Source organism: Eleutherodactylus coqui, chromosome 4, assembly GCF_035609145.1.
Source record: "Eleutherodactylus coqui strain aEleCoq1 chromosome 4, aEleCoq1.hap1, whole genome shotgun sequence".
NCBI lineage: Eukaryota > Metazoa > Chordata > Amphibia > Anura > Eleutherodactylidae > Eleutherodactylus > Eleutherodactylus coqui.
This window is the reverse complement of record NC_089840.1, coordinates 172,835,136-172,856,658: the sequence shown is the minus strand read 5'-3', so window position 1 is coordinate 172,856,658 and position 21,523 is coordinate 172,835,136. Positions and strand designations below refer to the sequence as shown.

General features: G+C 47.8%; 1 protein-coding gene across 2 annotated transcripts in view; it reads left to right on the top strand.

Annotated features, from left to right (window-relative positions):
- The window catches only part of ADK (adenosine kinase), a 115,615-nt gene that overhangs the window by 2,181 nt on the left and 91,911 nt on the right, over positions 1–21,523 (top strand). Inside the window, exons 1-3 of one of the 2 annotated variants that reach the window (XM_066600394.1) lie at positions 4,295–4,420; positions 15,747–15,821; positions 16,870–16,923. In XM_066600394.1, the coding sequence (XP_066456491.1) occupies positions 4,407–4,420; positions 15,747–15,821; positions 16,870–16,923 (143 nt within the window). In that variant the 5' untranslated portion in view covers positions 4,295–4,406. Of the gene's footprint in view, positions 1–4,294; positions 4,421–15,746; positions 15,822–16,869; positions 16,924–21,523 lie in introns of those variants that run through there. The other variant, XM_066600393.1, reaches the window with a different exon arrangement.

The window sequence follows — 21,523 nt, the reverse complement described above, 5'->3', positions numbered from 1 at the left end:
TTGAGCGATAATCGTTGTCTAATTGGGCCCTTAGTTGGTGCTTCAGGCAGGTGACAGGTTCCCATCAACCCCCTGGTGACCCACCTGCTCTGTGCCATAAGGATCCAAAGATTGTTGCTTGGATTTTGCTTCCACCATTAAGTAAAAATAACATAATTTTCTAATCTGGATCAGCACAATTACTGAAATACCAAGTGTGGCCTCATGTCCACGGCACGAGCGGATATTTCATGCGGATTTCCATTGCAGGTCATCTTAAAATTGACAAATCTGCATCCCCACCTCCCTTATTGCTTCTAACCTTTAAATCCGCATCGGATCTCCAATTGCATCCAAATGTATTTGTGGATGCACTGCAGACCCTAAGCTCCCATAGAGATGAATGGAGCCAGATCCCCGGTAAAATGGAGCATGCTGCCACTTATTATCCGCAAATCATGTAAAAATAAACCCGCAGCAGTGAAATGAAGTGCAGACGCCCAGTGCTTCTCTATGGGCGGCTAGAGCTGCGGCTCTCCCTCACGCTGAGCAAGTCACAGCCATTCAATGAGTGGCTGCCATTGGTTAATTGAGCGCCAGGTCTCATTGGTTCATGAGCGCTGTCTCAGCCAATCAAAGCACTTGCTTGCTAGAGGCGGAGTATTCAAGGCCCATAACCACCAAGAGATGCTCCTCAGCGCATTGAGGACTACACGGAAGCCTGCCAGAGACCAGCGCAAGGGGACCGGATGCCACCTGCTAGGTGACGATTGTGTTTTGTTCACGTAGTGTAGCTAGGGCTTATTTTTTGGGGAAGGCTTATATTTCAAGATGCCCCCTCCCTCAAATCAGGGTGGGGCTTATTGGGGTAGGGCTATTCTGCCGAATGCTGCGCTGCATTGCATCATGTAGTTATTGGCTTTAGCCAGCAGATGGTGCCGTTGGATAACTACAGAAACAACAAGCCCTTTAGGAAACCCTCAATCCAAAAATGGTCTGGAAAGGGTTAAAGGAACCTGTCATCACCCTTAAGCAGTATAAAGTAAGTCTATGGGTTTATAGGGCTGAGGAGTCCAGGGACGTGCGTCTTATGCTTGTCTGGCTCACCGTTCTTTCGCTGTCAGCCCTGCAAATAGGTGCCCAGTGCAGCCTGGGACTGAACCGCCCACACGGACGGTAAAGATGAGTGAAGGAAGTATAAGAAGCTGAAGACCATGGGCGGCCCATAAATGACAGTATATATCCTCAGGAAGCCCAGAGGGTAGGTAATGTAGGTGCAGGAGCAGATGACTTGTGTTTCTCCAGGACTAGCCGTTATTCTCTGGAGTGTGGTGCCACCAGCTGATTCAGTCTTGAGGGGGGGGTCCTCGCACCAGCAGACTTGAATTGTGGTTCTGTGGTTGTCGCCTGCACGGACGATACGCGATAATACGCAGGCATGGAAGTACATGGACTTTCGCAGGTTCGCTCACACATGTGGGTAGAAATTGCAGATTCCGCAAGTGCAACAAAGATCGCGGCATGCTCTATTTTACCGTGGATTCCGCGGTGTGGGCTCCATTGATCTCTATGGATACATTTGATCCGCAGTTCATACATAATAACATTGCGTATGGAAGCGGATTCATACGCATGTTGCTAGGAGACCGGATACAAATGGAATAAAGAAAGCATGAATTTGTGAGCAGAGGATGTAGGAGCAACACCTCATCCAGCGTGTCTGCAACATCCGCGCTGGGTGTCACCTGAGCGATGGGAGGGGGTTTCCTGGGGATGGGGCTACTTGCTGAGTTCATTCCCTGCTTGCGATCTTTCTCCCACGCGGACCATACGCAGTACATCCGTGCAGGAAACCACACGCATACGCAGTTTGTTTCCACAACCGTTCACAGGTCTTCCGCTGTGGATATTTGCACGTGTGAGCCAGGCCTTAAGGGAACCGGTCATCAGGTTTTGGCCCCATAAACTGTGTTAGAGCTCAAAGTGAGGGAACAGGGAGTCCACGGACTTGTGTTTGTGATTCCAGCGGCTTGCCATGAAGTTGCTGTGCACGTACGGCGTGACTCTTCACCTGGCGGTGTGCTCGCGCTCTCCCATTCATCCCTATAGTGCGCGTATGCAGCTCAGTAAGTATAATGGAGGACAACCCTATAAGGTTCATTCACACGTAGCTAAAGTAGAAAATCTGGGGCAAAATCCACATTTCCACTTCAAAGTCTCCATTATTACTTCGGGGTCTGACTGATTTCAGCCCGCACACAACAGCACTCCCCTCCCAATACTGAGCGCTCGCTGCCAGCACACCACTGGGCAGCTGATGCACAGGCAAGCTGCCTCTCACTGGGTGAAAAGTGGTGGCACTCTGTAGTGGTCCTTGGTGCTGGCAGTGAGCGCTCCAGTATTTGGAGGTGAGGAGCGCCGTTATGTGGAAGCTGGAATCTGCTGCGGATTCGCAGCTAAATCAGTTAGAATCTGCATCAACGACAACGCTTCAGATGCAGAAACACTGTTGATTTTTGCCACAAAAAATCCATCTCCTTTTTACTATGTGTGACTGTACCCCACCTTACTTCATGGTGCTTATAGGGGGTGACTGCTTCCCTTTTAATCACTGTATAAACTAAGTTTTATCAAACTTTCTAATCTACTTTGTGTCCGTTCTACCTGTAACACTCCGCTGAATGAAGCTTGCTGAAATCCATCAGTTTCCAACATGAACCGCATTCAGATGCTTGGAGTGGATTTTCACTTGAAGAAATGTCCCCCGACCTGGTAAAATATAGCAGACCTCAGTGTGGCATTTTAGGGGATGGTTTTCACGCTACCTACAATTTCAGAGTGCAGTTGCCCTCTGGTGGCGACTAGTAGTAATGCTGCAGACAACCTTATGCTATCAGAATTTGCAAGCACAGGCTATTAGATTTTTTAAATTCCTTTTCAAAGTCAGTTTCTCGGTTTCTGGGCTTATTTCCACTGCTGTGAGTGGTTTGTGTGTTTGGTGCCTGCTGCCCTGTTATAGCCTATGAGGCTACGCATATATATTTATTTGGTCCTACGGACTGACGGTCCTATTTCACAGATGAGAATAGGACTAGCTGCGTGCCTCCTCCAGGCAGATCGGATAGGTACCCGGTATTAGTGTATCTTGACGCCACCGGAAGCTAGGGGTTTGACAGGGGGAACTCCCCTCACACCCCCAGCTCCCAACTGGGTCAAGGCACCAAGGTCCTACTTCAGTCTGAAGCGCTGTGGGATGTAATGGGATGTGACAGAGGAGCGCTCCCACTGCAGCACCTCGGTTAGCCACCTGTCCCCTGGCTCTGTTGCGGTTTCCTCCCTGGTGTGGTCATGCAGTCAGCGGTGGAGGGATGTCCCGTTGTGTGCCGCACCGCTGTTGGGTCCCTGGTGCTGAGCACAGTGTACTTAACAGACATAAGATGCAAAGACTGAGCTGCTGTATTGCCTTAGTAGGCTGCAAGGACCTGCAGCCCTACCTTCTCTCCAGCCAATAACTTACTGGGGGTGTGTCCTCCCACTACATCTGGTCTCCACCAGGACTTCCTGGTGGCGTCAAGATACACTAATAACCAGGTACCCCATCCCAGTTGGCCCACAGATTCTTTGGCACACCTTTTAATACAGCCACTTGACATCAACCTAAATGTAGAGAACTGGTTGACTAGTTGTGCAGAGATTTAGCAGGGTCTATGGTGTTGTACAAGTTGTCCCTCATTATATAATATTAATTACTTCTGGGACCCCCCTTGCAATTTGAAAATATTATATGTTTACACCACAAGTCTATGGAGAGCTGATAATTGGTTCCTAAGACCTCAAACTGTCAACCAGCAGTAATGCAAAATTAACAGCTTCCCGCTAGATGCGACACACAGCTGTAATGAGCAGTGTTTAAAGGAGCACGCCTGCAAAAAACACATTTTTCGATGTAGAGCAGCCTCCTGTCTGATGCTTATCGGGCGCTGCCTAATGCTGAGATTTCTCTCCGCTTTATCTCCTTTGCTAGCTATTCCATGATGGCAGCAGCACAGAATCGCTTAAAATGGAAATTCTCTGCGTTACTGCAAAATCCACCGGCGCCAACTCTTCCCGTGGCTGCGGTTGCCCTCGGGCTTTGGCAGTCCTGTGATTACATGAAGTTGCCCTCCGGCTCTGGCGACGGGGCGGACGGGCAGGCGGCGGGGAGGACACGGCGCTCGGCAGCTCCACACAGCCGGGAGGCTGCCGGCGGCTCCTCACTACACGGTGGGCCGATGCTGTGGGGAGAATGTGAGGCGCGCTTTAGCCAATCAGGACCCAGTGGGCGGAGCTTCCGGTCTGTGGTTGAATCATAGCTGCGCTCCCCTGGAAGCACGCTGCCTCCTGAGCTGCCCGCTGCCACTACTGCTGCCAGCTGCCGGACTGACAACATGCCAGCCTTAAGGTACACGCGGCGGCTCTGCTCCCCGGCACAACTTCTGTCTGTCCGCCGGCCGGTGTGATGGAGCGGCGGCGGCGGCTGCTGCACCTGTTGGGGCTCCGGGGTTTGTGGTGCAGCCGGTGACATTCACCAACCTCCGCTCTAATGGCTTTTAACCCCGTGTGTGCCGGTGCAGCAGTGGCTGGAGGGGACAGAACTGGGAGAGCTTCCAAATCACTCCATCCAATTATGTGGGGGTGGTAATGTACCGGGTCCTGTAAACATTTGGAGAGCGCTGTAGAACCGCCACGCACCTGTCCTCGTGCCACCACCGCGCACCTGGAGGGCACCTCATCGTTCTCACAGCATGCCCTCCGGTGACACCTGTAAGGGAAATCTGATCAGTCCGACAAGCTCTGACCAATATGGCACTCTTGCGTTTCCGGGGCGAGCACGGCGTATTTTTGCACAAGTACATCACATCTCTGCACTAGCGGTTTATCTTAATTTTTTTCCCCACACATTAATTAAAATCAGAAGTGCTTTCAATAGTTTCACTTATAGAAATTGCATCCCACTCGCATGCGGATCACGCGGTACGCGAGTGCGATGGGGGTTTTCTTTTTACAGATGTCAGGAAATAACAGGCATGAGGCGATTCTTTAATCTGCCGGCGTCGCTGCGAGGGGAAAATCCCTTGTGGTTATAAACCAACGTGTTGTTTTGGTCCATGTCTCCACCGGACAGAACGACCATATGAAATGGCTGTGTGAGTACGACCGCGGGGGCGGAGGCTCACCTCCAGGTACAGAGAGCCGGGGCACAGCCGCAGTAAGGGCTCATTCACACTGACTGGTTTAATGAACTTTAAACCATTAGAACCCAGCGGTGCCGCACGGGCAATCACTTATCTTTTTTTTACTGATTTGATAGTTCATTTAAAGAATAGCGTGGCACAGTTCTCAGACCACAATCTCCCATTCAAGACCATAGATGCGGGAAAAGAGCAGTTGTGTGAACCCGCTTCTTCACCCCCAGTGACTTCGGTGGGGGTTATACTGCTTCAGTTGGGTCACTTGTTTGTTTTTGATGCACATTAACAATGGTGACACTCGAGTGTTAAATACAAAGGCCGATGCAAATCGCGTACGCTTCCTGTGAAATGGGTCCGTTTTACATGGACCACAACTGTGCTTGCTCATGTGAATCGGGCCGGAGCCGTTTAAGCTGCGGTCTCCCCATTGAATAGTTTTAGGGGTGCGTTCACACCTAGCAGAAATGGCGCAGGTTTTCCGCAGCGTAAAATCTGTACAAAACTACATCGAAATTCAACCTAAACTATTTGGCGGGTGAAGCGGCTGCGGATCTGCTGCACAATTTGCGCCGGCAGTGCGGATTTCAAAGCACATTTTCCATTACAAAAAATCTCCACCATTTCTGCTTTGTGTGAAGGTGCCCTAATGAGACCCGCGGCTTCCTCCCGTCCTCGCATGCTGGCCGTCCCTCCGGTGGTCTACAGGTGCATCAGCAGGTGGAGGATGCGGGCAGAGGGTTATTTCCAACAGAAGTCTACAAAGTTTTCACAAGAGGAAAAGTAAACTTTGCAACTTCCTGGAAATGTTTAGTACGTTTTCTGTCGCCGCTGCCAAGTCTGCGGGTTCTGAATTTAGTTCTCAGAAGACTGTAATTATCCCCGAAATAAGAGCGGCGCTGCGGCATTAGATAATATCCCGCTGATTTCAGCTCTGGAGATTGTGGAGTTACTTGCATTGTTCGGGCAGTGAGAACAGAATGGCTTTGTCTGCAGCAGTTCTGGACGTCCATGGTTGGCCTGCAAGTCTGAGGTAAGATGGCGTCCGCACGGTCTTCGCTCCTGGGTTCGGCAAGTACTAATGCGCTGGGTACAATGTTACACCCGTCAGCCAGAACTAAAACCACCGACGGGCGAAGAGGGTAACATTAATTGTCTTGTGACAATGGTGCCTCTCTAGGGAATAGAGATATATAGATATATATATATATATATATATATATATATATATATATATATATACATACATACATATACACGCACAGGCGAGCGCGATATCCTTTTTGCAAAGTACATTTTACCTGTGGCTATGAGGCAGTTTTGCATGAAAAACTCCTCACACCACTTCAGTGGAACTGCGATCTTCCGCTGCTTGTAACACGTGCGTCAGAGGAATCGCCAAGTGCTTCACATTAATTTCAATGGGAACATCACATTGCACTCGCGTGCGCATCAGGCGGCGTGCGATGGGTTTTACTGTCCCACTGAGAACAGACAATGTGTTCCAAGGAGTGTGGAAAAATAGGACGTGCAGCGGGGTTTTGTTTTTTTTTTAACCTCGCACCATCACTGTGAGGCAACCATAGCTCATATGTAGCATGGATGGTCAAGGACCGCATTGTGATGCCCAGGGGACAGTCAGAAGGGCTGTGAAGCTACTGATCGGGTGGCGGCTTCCAGTAGGCAGTCGTTAGAATGTAACATAAGAGTAAGAACAAGTTGGTGTGTCAGAAGTGTGACCGGGCGGGAAGATCTGACCAACGCTGGCAAGTTCTAAGGAGTAGACAGTTGGGTCAAGGCGTCTCCAGAACGGCGCGTCTATTGAGGTGTCCCGGTATGCCATGGTAGAACCTGCCAAGAAGTGGCCCAGTGACAATTCTGGGCACCCAACACTCATTGATGGCTATAACAATGAAGACTCACCCCTCCGGTCCAACCCCACAGGAGAGCCGCTGCAGTAGGAATGCCTGAAACTGTCACTTGGGGTTTTCTGCACGGCCAGAAATGCGCTTTTTTTTTGGTCACCCTGCCCCCAAGAAAAAAATGCAATAAAAAGTCGTATGTATTCCAAAATGGTAGCAACACAAATTACAGAACGTCCTGCAAGAAATGAGCACAGCTATGTGGACCGAAAAAAAAGTTATTGCACGCATAAGATGGCAGCGGAAAAGAATTTAAAAAAAATGAAATGTCTGAAAGAAAATTAAAGTACTACAGCAAAAAAAACCCTACATAAGTTTGGTATCGTAATTGTACTGACCCGTAGAACGACGTCATGTCATTTTTGTTGCAGTTTGTGCGCCTTAGAAATGACACTGGAAGATGGATTTCTTTCTTTTTTTTTTTTTTTTTTTTTTTTTTAACTCAGAACTTTTTAAAAGTTTTTCAGTACATTATATGGTCTATTAAATAGTATCATTGGAAAATACAACTCGTCCCGCAAAACACAAGCCCTCAGACTGCGACGTCGATGGATAAATAAAGGAGTTAACCATTTTTTTTTAAACGAAAATGAGACTTGCAGCTGCTCTTTGGTTTACCAGTGTAATCAGCAGGTTTTAATTTCACAGAAACATATCAATTACTCTATGAAAAATTTGTAAAAAAAAAAATTGTTGCACCTGTTATCTGCTTATAAACGGACTTCATGTTTAACCCCTTAGTGAACAAGCCTGTTTGTGCCTTAATGACCAACTAATTTTTCAGTGTTTTTCTTTCATCGTTGTATTCCAGGAGCCATAGCCTTTACATTTTTCAGTTGACCTAGCCGTATAAGGGCACATTTTGGTTTTTTTATTCTTTTTTACATTTTTAGGTACATATAATGTATAATTTTTTCTGTGGGTGGAGGGGGTGGAATTGGGGAAATAAAAAAAGAAAAATCGGCATTCAGTGTGCAAAATAATATACCGGCGTATAAGACGACTTTTGAACCCCGAAAAATCTGCTCTAAAGTCGGGGGTCGTCTTATACACCGGTAATACAAAAAAAAAAGTGTCAAAAAAAAAATCAGTACTCACCTCCCCCGGCGTTCTGCGGCGCTGCTGCAGGCTGTCGCTCCCTCCTGGTCCCCGGCAGAGCATTGCTTTCTGGACGCAGGGCTTGAAATCCCCGCCTCCAGAAAGCTAATACTGTGATTGGCTAACACACGCTGTCAGCCAATCACAGCCATTCAATGACATCATTGAATGACTGTGATTGGCTGAAGGCACGTGTGTTTTAGCCAATCACAGCCATTCAATGATGTCATTGAATGGCTGTGATTGGCTGACGGCCCTGCGTCCAGAAAGCAATGCTCTGCCGGGGACCAGGAGGGAGCAACAGCCTGCAGCAGCGCCGCAGAACGATGGGGAAGGTGAGTAATGATTTTTTTTTTTTTTGCTCCACTGTATTCCCGGCGTATAAGGTGACAGTTGGGGGGTCGTCTTATACGCCGGAATATACGGTAAGTATTTCAGCGATACTATGTTTATAAAAAAAATTCTGTATATGTTTCTGTTTTTGTACACAAACACTTAATTTAGCTTTATTTTTCCATCGCCGTAGCTCTGAGGTCTTGTTCTTTGCAGGATGAACTCTTGCCTTCATTTATTCAGTGTTTGGCAACATGTAACATTTTGATTCCTTTTTCTTCCAGTTTTTTTTTTTTTCTAGAAGCAAGAATTACAAAATCTGCACTTCTGTCATGTTTTAATTTTTAACAGCGTTCACCATGCAGTATAAATAGGTTCCTTTATCTTGAAGTTGGTGAACTGATGCAGTGGTTGGGTTCAGTGTAATTACATCCGTTGTTTGCCCCTTCACCACCACCACCACTATTACCATGGAGGTATTAGTGTATCTTGACGCCACCAGAAGCTAGGGTTTTGACAGGAAGGAACGCCCCTCTCACACCCCTAGCTCCCTATAGGCCGGCATTCTTAGCCATACGTTATGAGCTGTGAATGCTGGCATGTAACCGCAGTTACATGGCAGCATTAACATGTTATAATGTAAGGCTAAGAAGCAAAGTAAGCATGAGGCTGCGGGGCCGCCATAAAGCAATGTGCAGTGTGCAGCAATAACTGAACGCGTACTGGCCGTTCCCAGCTCCTGGCTGGCCCCCACCTCACTGCAGCATTAGCCAGCAGCTGTAGCTGCGTTTGTGCTGGCTGACGGGCGCTCCCCTGCTCACCCAGATGTTGTTGCTGGGCCCGCATGTGTCGTCGGGCCAGCCTACCTCCCAGCGCCTGTATGTTCCCTCACGGCTGCTCCCCCGCCCGGCTTCCGCAATTGGGTCTGCCGCTGTCAGAGCGGGGTAGCTGGCGCTTGTATCAGTTGTCTCGCGGCTCTCTGATTTCTTCCGGCCGGTGCCTCGGTGGTGAGGAGCACTTACTGCTCCTAACGTAGCGGCACTCTGCAGCTGCTCTCACATTTCTTCTGATCAGCGGCTCGGTGCTAATAAACGATCACCGCTCCTAAGGCATCGGGCCTCTGCAGCTACGCTACAGTTACTGGCTTCCAGGACCTAGAACATTGGCTGCAGATGTGCTAATCACATTCAGGGGGCCTTACCACTTCCTGGTGGCGTCAAGATACAGTAATACCGACCATAGATTCTATGAACATAAGCGCCACTTAATCATTGGGCAGACAGGTTGTGTGAATAGCCGCTGCGTGCTCCTTGCTATAATTGCACACATTGAAGCTCGGATGTTCCTAACTTGGTCCGATTCCGTCAGGATCGCCCTTAAAGTGTTACACGTGTGCCGTGTAGGCCCGTTCCCTTGGTATAACGCAGCTTGTCTATGACGCTCGGCGGGGACTTACTATGTCTCCCTGTACAAGCTGGTGCCGTAACGGCGTCATCGCTTCCATGTCCAGTTTCTGTTGAGGTTGGACGATGTTTGGGATCTTAGAGGGGTTGTCCCGCGAAACAAAGTGGGGTTATACACTTCTGTATGGCCATATTAATGCACTTTGTAATGTACATTGTGCATTAATTATGAGCCATACAGAAGTTATTCACTTACCTGTTCCGTTGCTAGCGTCCCCGTCTCCATGGTGCCGTCTAATTTTCAGCGTCTAATCGCCCGATTAGACGCGCTTGCGCAGTCCGGTCTTCTCCCTTCTGAATGGGGCCGCTCGTGCCAGAGAGCGGCTCCTCGTAGCTCCGCCCCGTCACGTGTGCCGATTCCAGCCAATCAGGAGTCTGGAATCGGCAATGGACCGCACAGAAGACCTGCGGTCCACCGAGGGTGAAGATCCCGGCGGCCATCTTCACAAGGTAAGTAAGAAGTCACCGGAGCGCGGGGATTCGGGTAAGTACTACCCGTTTTTTTTTTTTTTATCCCTGAATCGGGTTTGTCTCGCGCCGAACGGGGGGGGGCTATTGAAAAAAAAAAAAAACCCCGTTTTGGCGCGGGACAACCCCTTTAATCTTGTATTGTGATGGGGAGCAGACTGACCCCCTTCCCCACCATCAGCCCTCCCAGATGACTCGGGGCTGATGTGAGTGGTTTGGGCTGGAATGTAAAGGAATAATGTGGTGCTGTGCAGAACTTGTTCCCGTTATTGCTGGCGGTCATTGGTTCTAGAACGCTCCGTGTATTGCAGCTCTCTGTTAGGGACCGTGTTGGTGATGCTCTCACCTAGTCGTCTGACATGGGCCAAACACTTACCGTAGGTCCTTAGACTTGCCTGTTTTTCCAGCTTCCAGTACACTCATTGTTGACCTGCTGCCCAATCTATTCGACTGCCTGCATTTCACCAGTTAGTGGATTGTGTTCTGGGTGTGTATAATATACACTGACCCCTTTATTGTAGACCCCCATCTAGTAGCACGTTGGGCCTCCTCCTTCGGGGCGTGGGTTCTGCTGGGTGCTAAAACTTGCTCTGCAGAAACATCTAACCCCTGCAGACAGGAAGCTTCTTGCAGATGCTGCATATTAGATGGCGGTGCTGACATGCCGGCTCTGATTCATGTGGGCCCCCTCATGAGCACGGCACAACAGAGATCCGATTCATCAGTCCACCAGTGCATGTTTTTCCATTCCTCAGTGTTCCAGTTTTTGCCCTCTTATGGCCAGGACTTGTTTTTCTGCTTCTAATTCAGTGTTGGCAGATGAACTGGTCATCTGCTATCATAGCCCTTCTGCGCTAATGAATGGCGAATTCTGCATTCTGACGTGTTATTGGAGCAGCGTTGTTGTATTCCACTGCAATTTGCTTGACTCCATGTGTCTGCCCTCTTTGACTGGCAGATCCTTTCCTGTGTGCTAACAGAGAAGGACTTGCCGACTGACATATGGAGGGCGTACCTATATGGATATAGGAGCATCACTCGGCTGCAAAGTTTCAAAAGTAAGATTTACAAAAGCAGTAAACCAATCAGTAGAAGTGACCGACAGCTGAAATCTGCGTGCCTGTCACTGCGCTGCCCCCAGGGGTATTACAGAATAGGGGATAACTTGCTAACTGTATAGGTTTCACCATGGAGATTCCCAACTTCTCAAGACAGGGGGTCCCATGTATTTCTCTTCCTGTCACTGTGTGGTCCTTCACCCCCTACCCTAGGGACATCAGTGCTGGCTGACCTGGCACAGCTGCTGCTCCTCCATTCATTTCAGTGGGGCTGATGGAAATGCAAAAGCACTTGCCACTCCGCTACCTTCAGTAGTCCCATCAAAAATGAACGGGGCTGCAGAAAATTGTATGAACGACGGGGGACACAGGACCCCTGTTATCAGAATCGGTGGAATCTCCACAGTGAGACCCCCACTGATCAGCAAGGTACCCCCATCCTGTGGTTGGGGTGCAGCTCCTGCCACCTCTGCTTCCTAGTAGCACTTCAGTGTAAGGTCTTCATCCCGGAGCGGCTGGCGCGGACTCCTCACCCCGCTAATACAAATACACACAAACATTCAGAACTGTTTCCAGTCAATATTTTTGTGGTTAAATGTTCTTGAACTAAATTTTAAACTCAGATTTTCCTCGTACTGCAAATATCTGGACGCGCCTCCGTTGTACATCAGCCAACTGGGGGGCGGGGGGGGGAAACTTCCGTGCGGCCGGGATTATGTCTGTAACCTGTGGAAATTATTAACAGGTAGGAGTTACTCTGCGGGCTGGTGTTACTTATTGCTCTGCTTGTATTTTTAATGTGGTCCCAGATCTGCCGGAAACGCGTTAGCGTGTAATAATGCAGGTTTCACACAAACTTTTATGGCCAAATCAAAACTAAGTTGTATTTTGCTGACTTCTGTTACCACAGATCTGGTAAACCTGTGAGCAGAAAGTTCTTGGTCACTTATTACAGACCCCGGGTGAAGTACGGAACAGCTTAATATTTCAAAGGGTCTTTACCATCAAGAACACTTATCTGCTATCGATAGAAGATACACGTCTGATTGCTGGCGGTCTGTCAGCTCTGATCCTGACAGTGGTGCCCGTGAATTCCCAGGTGAATGGAGTGTTGGTGCGTGTGATGGAACATCACTCCACTTGTACTTGCCAGGCAGTCTCCCGCTGTCCCGTATAGTGAAACGAGTATCGCGTATGGGGCAGGTGGGGGTGCCATTCTCAGGATTGTTTACCGTGATCAGGCGTCCTTGGTAAAATCCTTCTCGCTGTTAGTAAAACAGCATAGTGCATGGGACTAGATGGGGGAGAGATGTAAAGCGGAAAGAATAGAGCAGCGGAGATGATGCTGCACGTAACCAGCCTGTGCTCAACATATCCCATTAATCCTCTGTAAAATACGTACCTGCTTCACCTGCTGGGTTTAGTAGCGGGCTCTTGATGAGAACCGTTCTACTTCACTGTCAGGAGAGTAGACTCGAGATCAGGGCCGATACAGCTGATACTATTGTTTCAGCTGGTATCCCGCTTTGAGAACAAATCACAAGTATGCAGAAGACAAGCGCTCCAGCTTCTGTTCTACATACCCCGCTTGGAGCGCTCAGCTGTATACAGAAAACAAGCGGAGTCTTTGTTCCACCTTTTAAGGGACAATGCTAATCGCGTTACAACCCTCCCATTGATTTCAATGGAGCCTTGCAGACCTCGAATGCCGCGATTTACGAACACTGTCCTATTTTTCTGCATTTTAGGCCTTGTTCACACGGCCGACAGTCACGCTTTTTTCGTGTTGCGACAATGCTGCAAATGGTGTGTATGTGAAGACCATGCTTTCCTATGGGTTAATTCATACGTGCGTCGTTTTATGTTTTGTAGCACGCGATATCCCAACACAAAAACCTCACGGGTCCCGCTATATGCACGCGACTGGTGAGGTTTTGTAGCCCATGTTTCACTATGGAGCCGACCTCTCTGTTGCATCGCATGAAAACGCGATATTCGTGTGGAGCGATGCAACTTTGACAGTAGGAAATCTTACTATAAAGGCCATAACGTAAGCCCTAGCTGCAGGAAAAAAATGTTTAAAAGTATACATCACCTTAGAAGCGCTGTCAGCCTGGCCGCATCTTCTCCCCAACACTATTCTCCATCTCTTCTGGCTGGGGATTGAAAACCTCTGTGTCGTGGAAGCGCTGCCTCTGATTGGCTGACGCTCAGCCAATCACAGCCAGTGCTTCCAGGAGGCTGGGATTTTTCAATCCCCGGCCAGAAGAGATAAATACCAGTTCCGGGGACGAAAGGAAGCAGTGGAGCCCCGGACAGCACTTCTAAGGTAATGTATACTTTTTTTTTTTTTTTCTGCCGCCAGGGCTTATTTTTGAGGTAGGGCTTATATTTCCAAATCCTCGCATGTGGTGCTACAAAGTCACACAATTTTGTAAGTGCTACAAAATCGCGATATTGCTGCAATTTCCTTTTTTTTTTCTTTTTTTTTTTTGCAGTGATGCCGTGTCGCCCGTGTGAAGGAGGCCTTAGTAGTTAATGCACCTCATCACCCATCACAATGATGGGGCGCATTAAAAAGCGCTGTCAATCGCTGTGACATACGTTCAAAAACACTGCTCGAAGTCAAGGTAAAATGTCAGGTAAAATGAGCGGCGTTGATCTGAACGCATGTGTGAGAGCGGCCCAAGTCTGATTAATTTGACCCTTTTGTGTCTGTAAAAGTATTCATTGGTAAATATCCGAAAAATTGCAGTGTGGCCCGGGGACTTGTAGAACGTGTTGGATTATTTAGGGACGGTCTTGTCCCGCTTAACAAGTATTTCTTGTTCATCTGTCTCGGTAAGTGTTTTGTTAGTTGTTGTGTTTTTCTTATAGCTGGGAGGTTTCTGAGGGATGGAAGGATAAAGGCTAATGAGTTACTGGATGCGATCTGTTATATACAACCTCACTAATACATAGAATCATCTAGTGGCACAACATGTAGCGTGTGATTGTTGTCAAGTTGGGTCTCTTCTAGGACCGTGTGCAGTTGTGTAAAGTGTAATATGGCCAAGTGTATGAGGCTTAACTGGGTTATCTAGGATTACAAAACCATGACTACTTTCTTCTGCAGACAGCGCCTCACCTGGCCACAGGTTTAGTTTGGTATTGCAGCGCAGCCACGTTCACTTCAATGAAGCCAAGTGAGTCCCAACCTGAGGTCAAATGTTGGTAGAAGCCGGCAGCCACGTTCTCCTAGTAAGCTATGAGGTGTCCCACCGTACGTTGAAGCTCCGGTGTGATCGCACCACACACCCGTCTAGTTGGTAGCGCTCCGTTCCTTTTTATAGATGTTTTCCGAACTAGAAATGTGAAGTCTTGGTATGTAAAGCTTCCAAGTGTCCAATGTAGTTTATGGACTCCGTGGAGAGTTGGCCTCGTAAATTCCTGGACTTTGTGCTAGTTTTGTTCTCCCTCGTTCACGTTTACTGGATTCATTCAATGCAGGAAAAAACAACTTTCAGAACTTTTCTGTGTACAACAGGGGGCGGTCTAACCTTACTGCCGTCAGTGTGTATAGATGTGATAACCCAACTGAACCCTCAGGGGATCATCTGCCTGCAGACCGTCTCACACTGCACCGCATATATAGGGCAGACCAATTCAGTCACATTTTGTGCTTTGGTTATTGATGTTGCTATACAAATCACCATAGACTTACCTTTGTCGGGTAGGTGGGAAGACATACTGTTAGTGGGGTTTCAGTTATCGATTTTCATATAGCTTTCTGCCCGTGTACCCAAAACCATATAAAATCAATATACTCATCGTGGCGCTGGACTGCCTTTTCGATGCTATGGGTATGGCAGTTGACATCCCATATACCTGTCACATGGCTCCGAAGGTTTTAGGATGCCATTGGGGACGTCTCTATTGGCTGCAGCGGTCACATGGGTAAAAACCACATGACTGCAGAAGACCAGAGCAGCGAAGGGGGGGAGGTTGTAAGTTTGATTTATAACTCTGCCGCTGCTGTCTAGAACTTGGAAGACGCCTTCACACTAACTTGTGAAATCCATCGCAGATCTGCGTCCGAACCCCATTCTTTTTTCGTAATCTCAAAGTCAATTCCTTTATGATAGAGAAGAAGCCGCTGGTCGGCACGTGCGATGAGATGATGTCCGTCCGTAATTCTGTTGTGTTTTCTGCCCACAGTGAAAATCTCCTTTTCGGCATGGGGAACCCTCTTCTGGATATCTGTGCGGTGGTGGACAAGGACTTCCTGGACAAGTAAGCTTTTGCCTGTCGGCCGTCACACAATGTAGGCTCATTAGCTCTGTACATTAAGGCTGGAGTGTGGCCCTGCAATCTACTGCTATGGGCAGCACTGAGTTAAAATCTCACCAAGGGCCACATCTGCATGGTTTGTATGTCTGTGAGGGTTTCCTCCGGTACTCTGGCTTCCCCCTACACTCCGAAAACATTTTGTTAATGGGGAATGTAAACTGTAGACCCAATAGGTCATAAAGTGTGGAATAAGGATGTGCCATATAAATATGTATTCTGTACTGTCACCCAGCAAAGATCAGTCCATTATGCTGGAGCCTGGACATGCCCATAGGTATGTAGAATATAGCTTGCTGACATACGGCTCGGTATGACGCCTCTTTTAATTTACAAGCTTCAGTAAAGCTAATAATCTCCCCCTTCGGTTGTAAAGAGGCAATTCTAAGCAATTTAAAGTTAATACCGTAGCGAAGTTCGGGGGTTCTGGTTAATCTTGTTGGTGTCCCTTTGGGCTCCTCTATTGAATGTGCTCAACTGCCGTAACCAAGAGACGCAGTCAGCGGCATCTTCCCTGCTTTATTCTTATTGACTGGGTTCATCTGAAGCCGCCGGGACCATCCGCATAGAACTGCTTTCCTACAACTGAGGTCCAGCTGTTATTAATGTGGCAGCGGTCGCCAGAGATCTGTAAGCCCCAATCACCCCCTAAAGAGACCAGGCATAACAGAGCCAGCGTACAAGTTCACCGGACCTCACGCGGCTGGGGGCTCTGAAACTAATCCGGTAATTAAATCTGTATTTCTGATCTCTTTAATCAGTTAAACCTCTTATTGCACTGACTTGCATCTCCCAAATCAGTTTATTCTAATCTGTGAAAGAATTAGGAGGTTAAACCGCAATCGGACGCCGCGTGAAGTTCCAGAGTTCAAAGAATACGGCCATTCAGACTTCTGCGTCCTCTTGGCTTACTACGAAATGTTCCTTCTGTAGTGAACCTGATTTGTTGCTTCCATTGCCTTGTAGTCTGACCATACATTTCTGGGTCCCGCAGGTACGGCTTGAAGGTAAACGATCAGATTCTGGCTGAAGAGAAGCACCAGGAGCTGTAAGTGCAGTACTTCTTACTATGAAGTAATGGGGCTCAGTAACGCCATGTTGACCATAGCAGTTTCCTAATAATTACCACTTAGAAACAGGATTGCCAAAACAGAGAGGGAACTTTGTGCCTGTTCAATCAGAGTGAATCATTGACCATAAGATATTTAACCTTTCCACTACCATCTGCTATCCCAGACCAGTTAACGGGATTATTCCACCAACATTTATTACCTTTCCACAGGATAGATGATTCGTGTTATTTTGCTGGGATCACAAGGATGGAGCAGCAGTGTGAGAACCACTGCATTCACTTCTGTGGAACCCAGCTGAGCTGCGCACATAGACATGAGTGGAGCTGTGGTCATGTACGCACTGCTGCTCCATGGGCCTGGAAGACTTGCTGGTGGTCCCAGTGATCAGACCTAAAGCAATCGGGCAGCTTCTCATTCCTCCTGTGAATTGGTGGTAAATGTTTTTGGGGGATAAGCCATATCAGGGGAATAAATCCTGCTGCCGTAGAACACCAGGCTGCCTGGCCTCAAACGCTCAGGTCATCCTTCAGTAAAAACGTATTGGGTTGCCTTCACACTTTTTCTTTTTTTCAGTGTTTTAAGTTATTGTAAAGTAAAATGAGAAGCGTTTCATGTTGGCTTTCTGGTGTATTTTCAGTCCATTACAGGAGTCTGTGGGGAAAGAGTCCAGGCTGGCAGAAAAAAGCCGCAGGCCCTATAAATGCCACCAGCAAAAAACAAAAAAGCATAATTTGTAGTGTTTTATATTTGATTATAGTCTTTACTGCTGCATCTGGCTGAGCAAGGGATGTATAAAAGAAAATCCTGTCTGAGATTGTGTCATTGCCAATCCTCAACCTGCTAAGTGAAGGTTTCCTGGCTTCCCGGTCTGGAAGCTGGGGCTGTGACCTCGCTGCCAGGGGGGCGTCCCGAAGATCTTGTTTTCTGCATGCTGGGTGGTTATATTTGCTGACGGTAGCATTGTTCTAGAATATAAGAATGGGTGGCTGGAAGGACACTGACCCCTCGCACAAGGCTGCATTCACATCAGAGTGGTCAAAGTACAAACATATGTCCTAAAATGTCCCAGTGAAAAACCTGATTCTCCTCAAATCTGCAGCAGTGCTGAATTCACGTATGTGTGTATGTATGTATGTGTATATAAAAACAATCAGGTTTTATCTGGTTCTAGCTTTATAATGGAGGGGATGATGAGATAACTGTTGTCTCTTCCCCTAATGTACACAGCAGTAGCTGCAAAATCATTGCTTCAAAACCAAGGTGTCAACCTACTGTGAATCTGCAGAGCCAAAACATGAGCATTGCAATATATCTGCATTTGTAAGTTCCGTTTAAGAGCAAAATTACACACACAATAAATATAATATACATTATGGAGAGCGACAACAGTTATCTCATCGGCCCCTCCGTTAGAAAGATAGAAGCCAATAAAACCTGATCATACTGCTAGTAATGGGTGCCAGGGACATGGTGGCTACAGGCGCTCTGGTAGGCGGGGGCACATCGGTAGACCACTGTTGGAGCACCATTAATACGTAGCTTGCTGAATGCAGTCAGTTGGCATGGGAAGCCATGTACATGCTCTGGTCCTGCAGCAGATGGCCCAATCCTATCTGCTAGTACAGGAGTATTTAGAAGGGGCTTCTTCCAGTCTTGCAAACTTATTAAAGATGTCCTAAATCTCTGGGGTGATCACTCAGAAATGGTTCTGCCAGATTGGGCACTCGCATTCAGCTACCCCTACAGTCTTGTAGCCCAGCAAGGAGACCCCCCCCCCCCCCCCACTGTAAATGCTCAGCTCTATGGTTTACTGAAACACAACAGCGATGTATACGGCTTCAGTGGACAGTCTGAAATGTCACCACCTTTATGTCTGTACGATCTTCACACTCTGCAAACTCCGGCCATTTATTTTGTGAGCTGCGCTGACGTGGACGCTCATACATCCTGAGTGAGCGGCAGCCGCAGTACCGTACCCTTCTGTCCTATTTGCTACAATGTAATTGCACGTTGGCCCCAACAGGGCTCTGCTCCCACTTGGCTCTCCAGGGAGCTCATCACATGTTCAGGATTGTATATGCACGGAGATTCACAAAGTGCGCCCTGTGTGGAAGAGGAGGATCTCTATTTCTATAGTGGTAAATCAAAGCTGTGACCCTATAAAAAGAGATGTTAAGTTCATCAGTGCAGACTTCTAAATGTATTGAAATAAAACCATTTTATTGCTCTCGACCAAACGTACCATACTCGAGGCCCACGGGCTGAATCCACCTCGCCATGTCATTTTATGTGGCCCATGAGGACTGGACGCAGAATAATCGCTTCACTTGACCCGGAGGATGCAGCCAGCACTTTGCAGAGCGGCGGCACCATTTTCGATTCTGAGTTCTGGCGCACCTCGACACAACTCTGTTCAGCAGTTCACAGGTGGCGGCACAGGTCTGACAGCCCTACCCGGGTATCCATGCCACCACCAAGGTAGGAATCCCAGGGCTAAAGCGGTGGAAGGGGAGAAACTACTGTTAGGGCGCATTCACACGGGCGGATGCAGTTTGGTCTGTGAAATAGCATTTATACAGACTAAAATTGTCTGTATTCACAGCGTATATAGCCTTTACTTCGTGTTTTGCACATGTATTCACTGTGTGTTTTATGTTCACAATAAAAAACCCTGCATGGTCTGATAGATTTCTCCTGCTTTCATGCGTACATATGCACTGAATACGCATACCGGTACATATTCACTGTACTTCTGCGATCCCATTGACTTTAACAGGCTATTTCAGTCTGTAATACGGCCTGATATATCAAAACATCTGAAACAAAATGAGCAACCTATCCCTGTAATTAATTTATCATAAATATACTAATTTTAAAAATTAGTAAAAAAAGCATACATTTAAAGGGGTTGTCCCGCGCCGAAACGGGTTTTGTTTTTTTTTTAAACCCCCCCCCCCCCCCCCCCCCCGGTTCGGCGCGAGACAACCCCGATGCAGGGGTTAAAAAAACAACCCCCACAGCGCTTACCTGAATCCCGGCGGTCCGGCGTCTTCATACTCACCTGCTGAAGATGGCCGCCGGGATCCTCTGTCTCCATGGACCGCAGGGCTTCTGTGCGGTCCATTGCCGATTCCAGCCTCCTGATTGGCTGGAATCGGCACGTGACGGGGCGGAGCTACACGGAGCCCCATAGAGAAGAGGAGAAGACCCGGACTGCGCAAGCGCGGCTAATTTGGCCATCGGAGGGCGAAAATTAGTCGGCACCATGGAGACGAGGACGCCAGCAACGGAGCAGGTAAGTATAAAACTTTTTATAACTTCTGTATGGCTCATAATTAATGCACAATGTACATTACAAAGTGCATTATTATGGCCATGCAGAAGTGTATAGACCCACTTGCTGCCTCGGGACAACCCCTTTAACTTTTTTTTTACATTTTATTGGAGGTAAAAAGCTTAAAGTAAGTTTAAAAAAAAAGGACATTAAAAATAAACAGGCCTATATGTCAAGGAAAAAAAATGCGGCAAAAATTTTTGGCAGCTGGATTAAACAGAATGTAAGATAGGGCATTTAAACCACCACATAGGTAAAATCCCTAAAGTGCCTGGTCCTTAAGGGGTTAAATAGCACATGTCACTACTCCATACTTACCTATTTTGGTAAATAATGGGTTTCCCTGTGAAATAATTCTGGACCTTGAGTTGACAACTGGGTATTACTATTCCCCTTGACAAAGGGGTGTGCTCCTACAGTGATAGCATCAGCCAGTGTTGGACTATATAGCGGAGCTCCCCCAACTGGTAACTTCTGGCAATTTATTCACGCATTTCCAGAAAAAAACAAAAGGAACGACATGAAGTTCAGAGAGAAGACGCCCAGAGCGGGTTCCTTCACGGTGAACACAATTACTAGAGCAGTCTGAAGAGCTTCTCTTAAAGCAATGTTATATTAGAACTGATTTTTGAGCGTTAGGTCAGGGGCGGAGGAGGGAGGGGGGGGGGGGGTCACCAGCCACCACAATTCCAGCAAAGTATGGTGGTATTTGTAGTGGTGTAGAGCAGGGGCGAGGGCCACATCAGCATTGTGGTTGCCAGGACAGGGCCTTTTGCGCTCATATTACACATGTAACTGTTAAATGCGTGATACAGACCGCTTAATCCCCATTGATTTGCATTGGGGTATTCAGACACGGTTTTTCACTTGTATTTCACACATGTGAAAAAAAATTAAATCAACCTGCTCCTGCTTGATTTCAGGGACGTAAGCTTTAATCCTGCGCTGGACTTTTGCTTCTGCCGAGGAGCAAGCCTTGTATATTTACCCTGCTTGGTCTTTAAGGGGTTAAGTAGCCAGCTGCTCTTGGACTGTGAAGAGTGTATTAGACCCAATGTCCATGGGACGTGTGGATTATGTGCAGGGGCTCCTTCACTTCCATGCCGTTTGCACAGATCGCTCCACTTCCGGGTTTGCTGTACTGCGCATGGGCTTCACGGCCCACCGTCGGACATGCGCAGTACAGTTTTTTTTAAATCTCCTGCTTTTCCGGGGATGTGTGGCACATCTGCAGTGTTAGC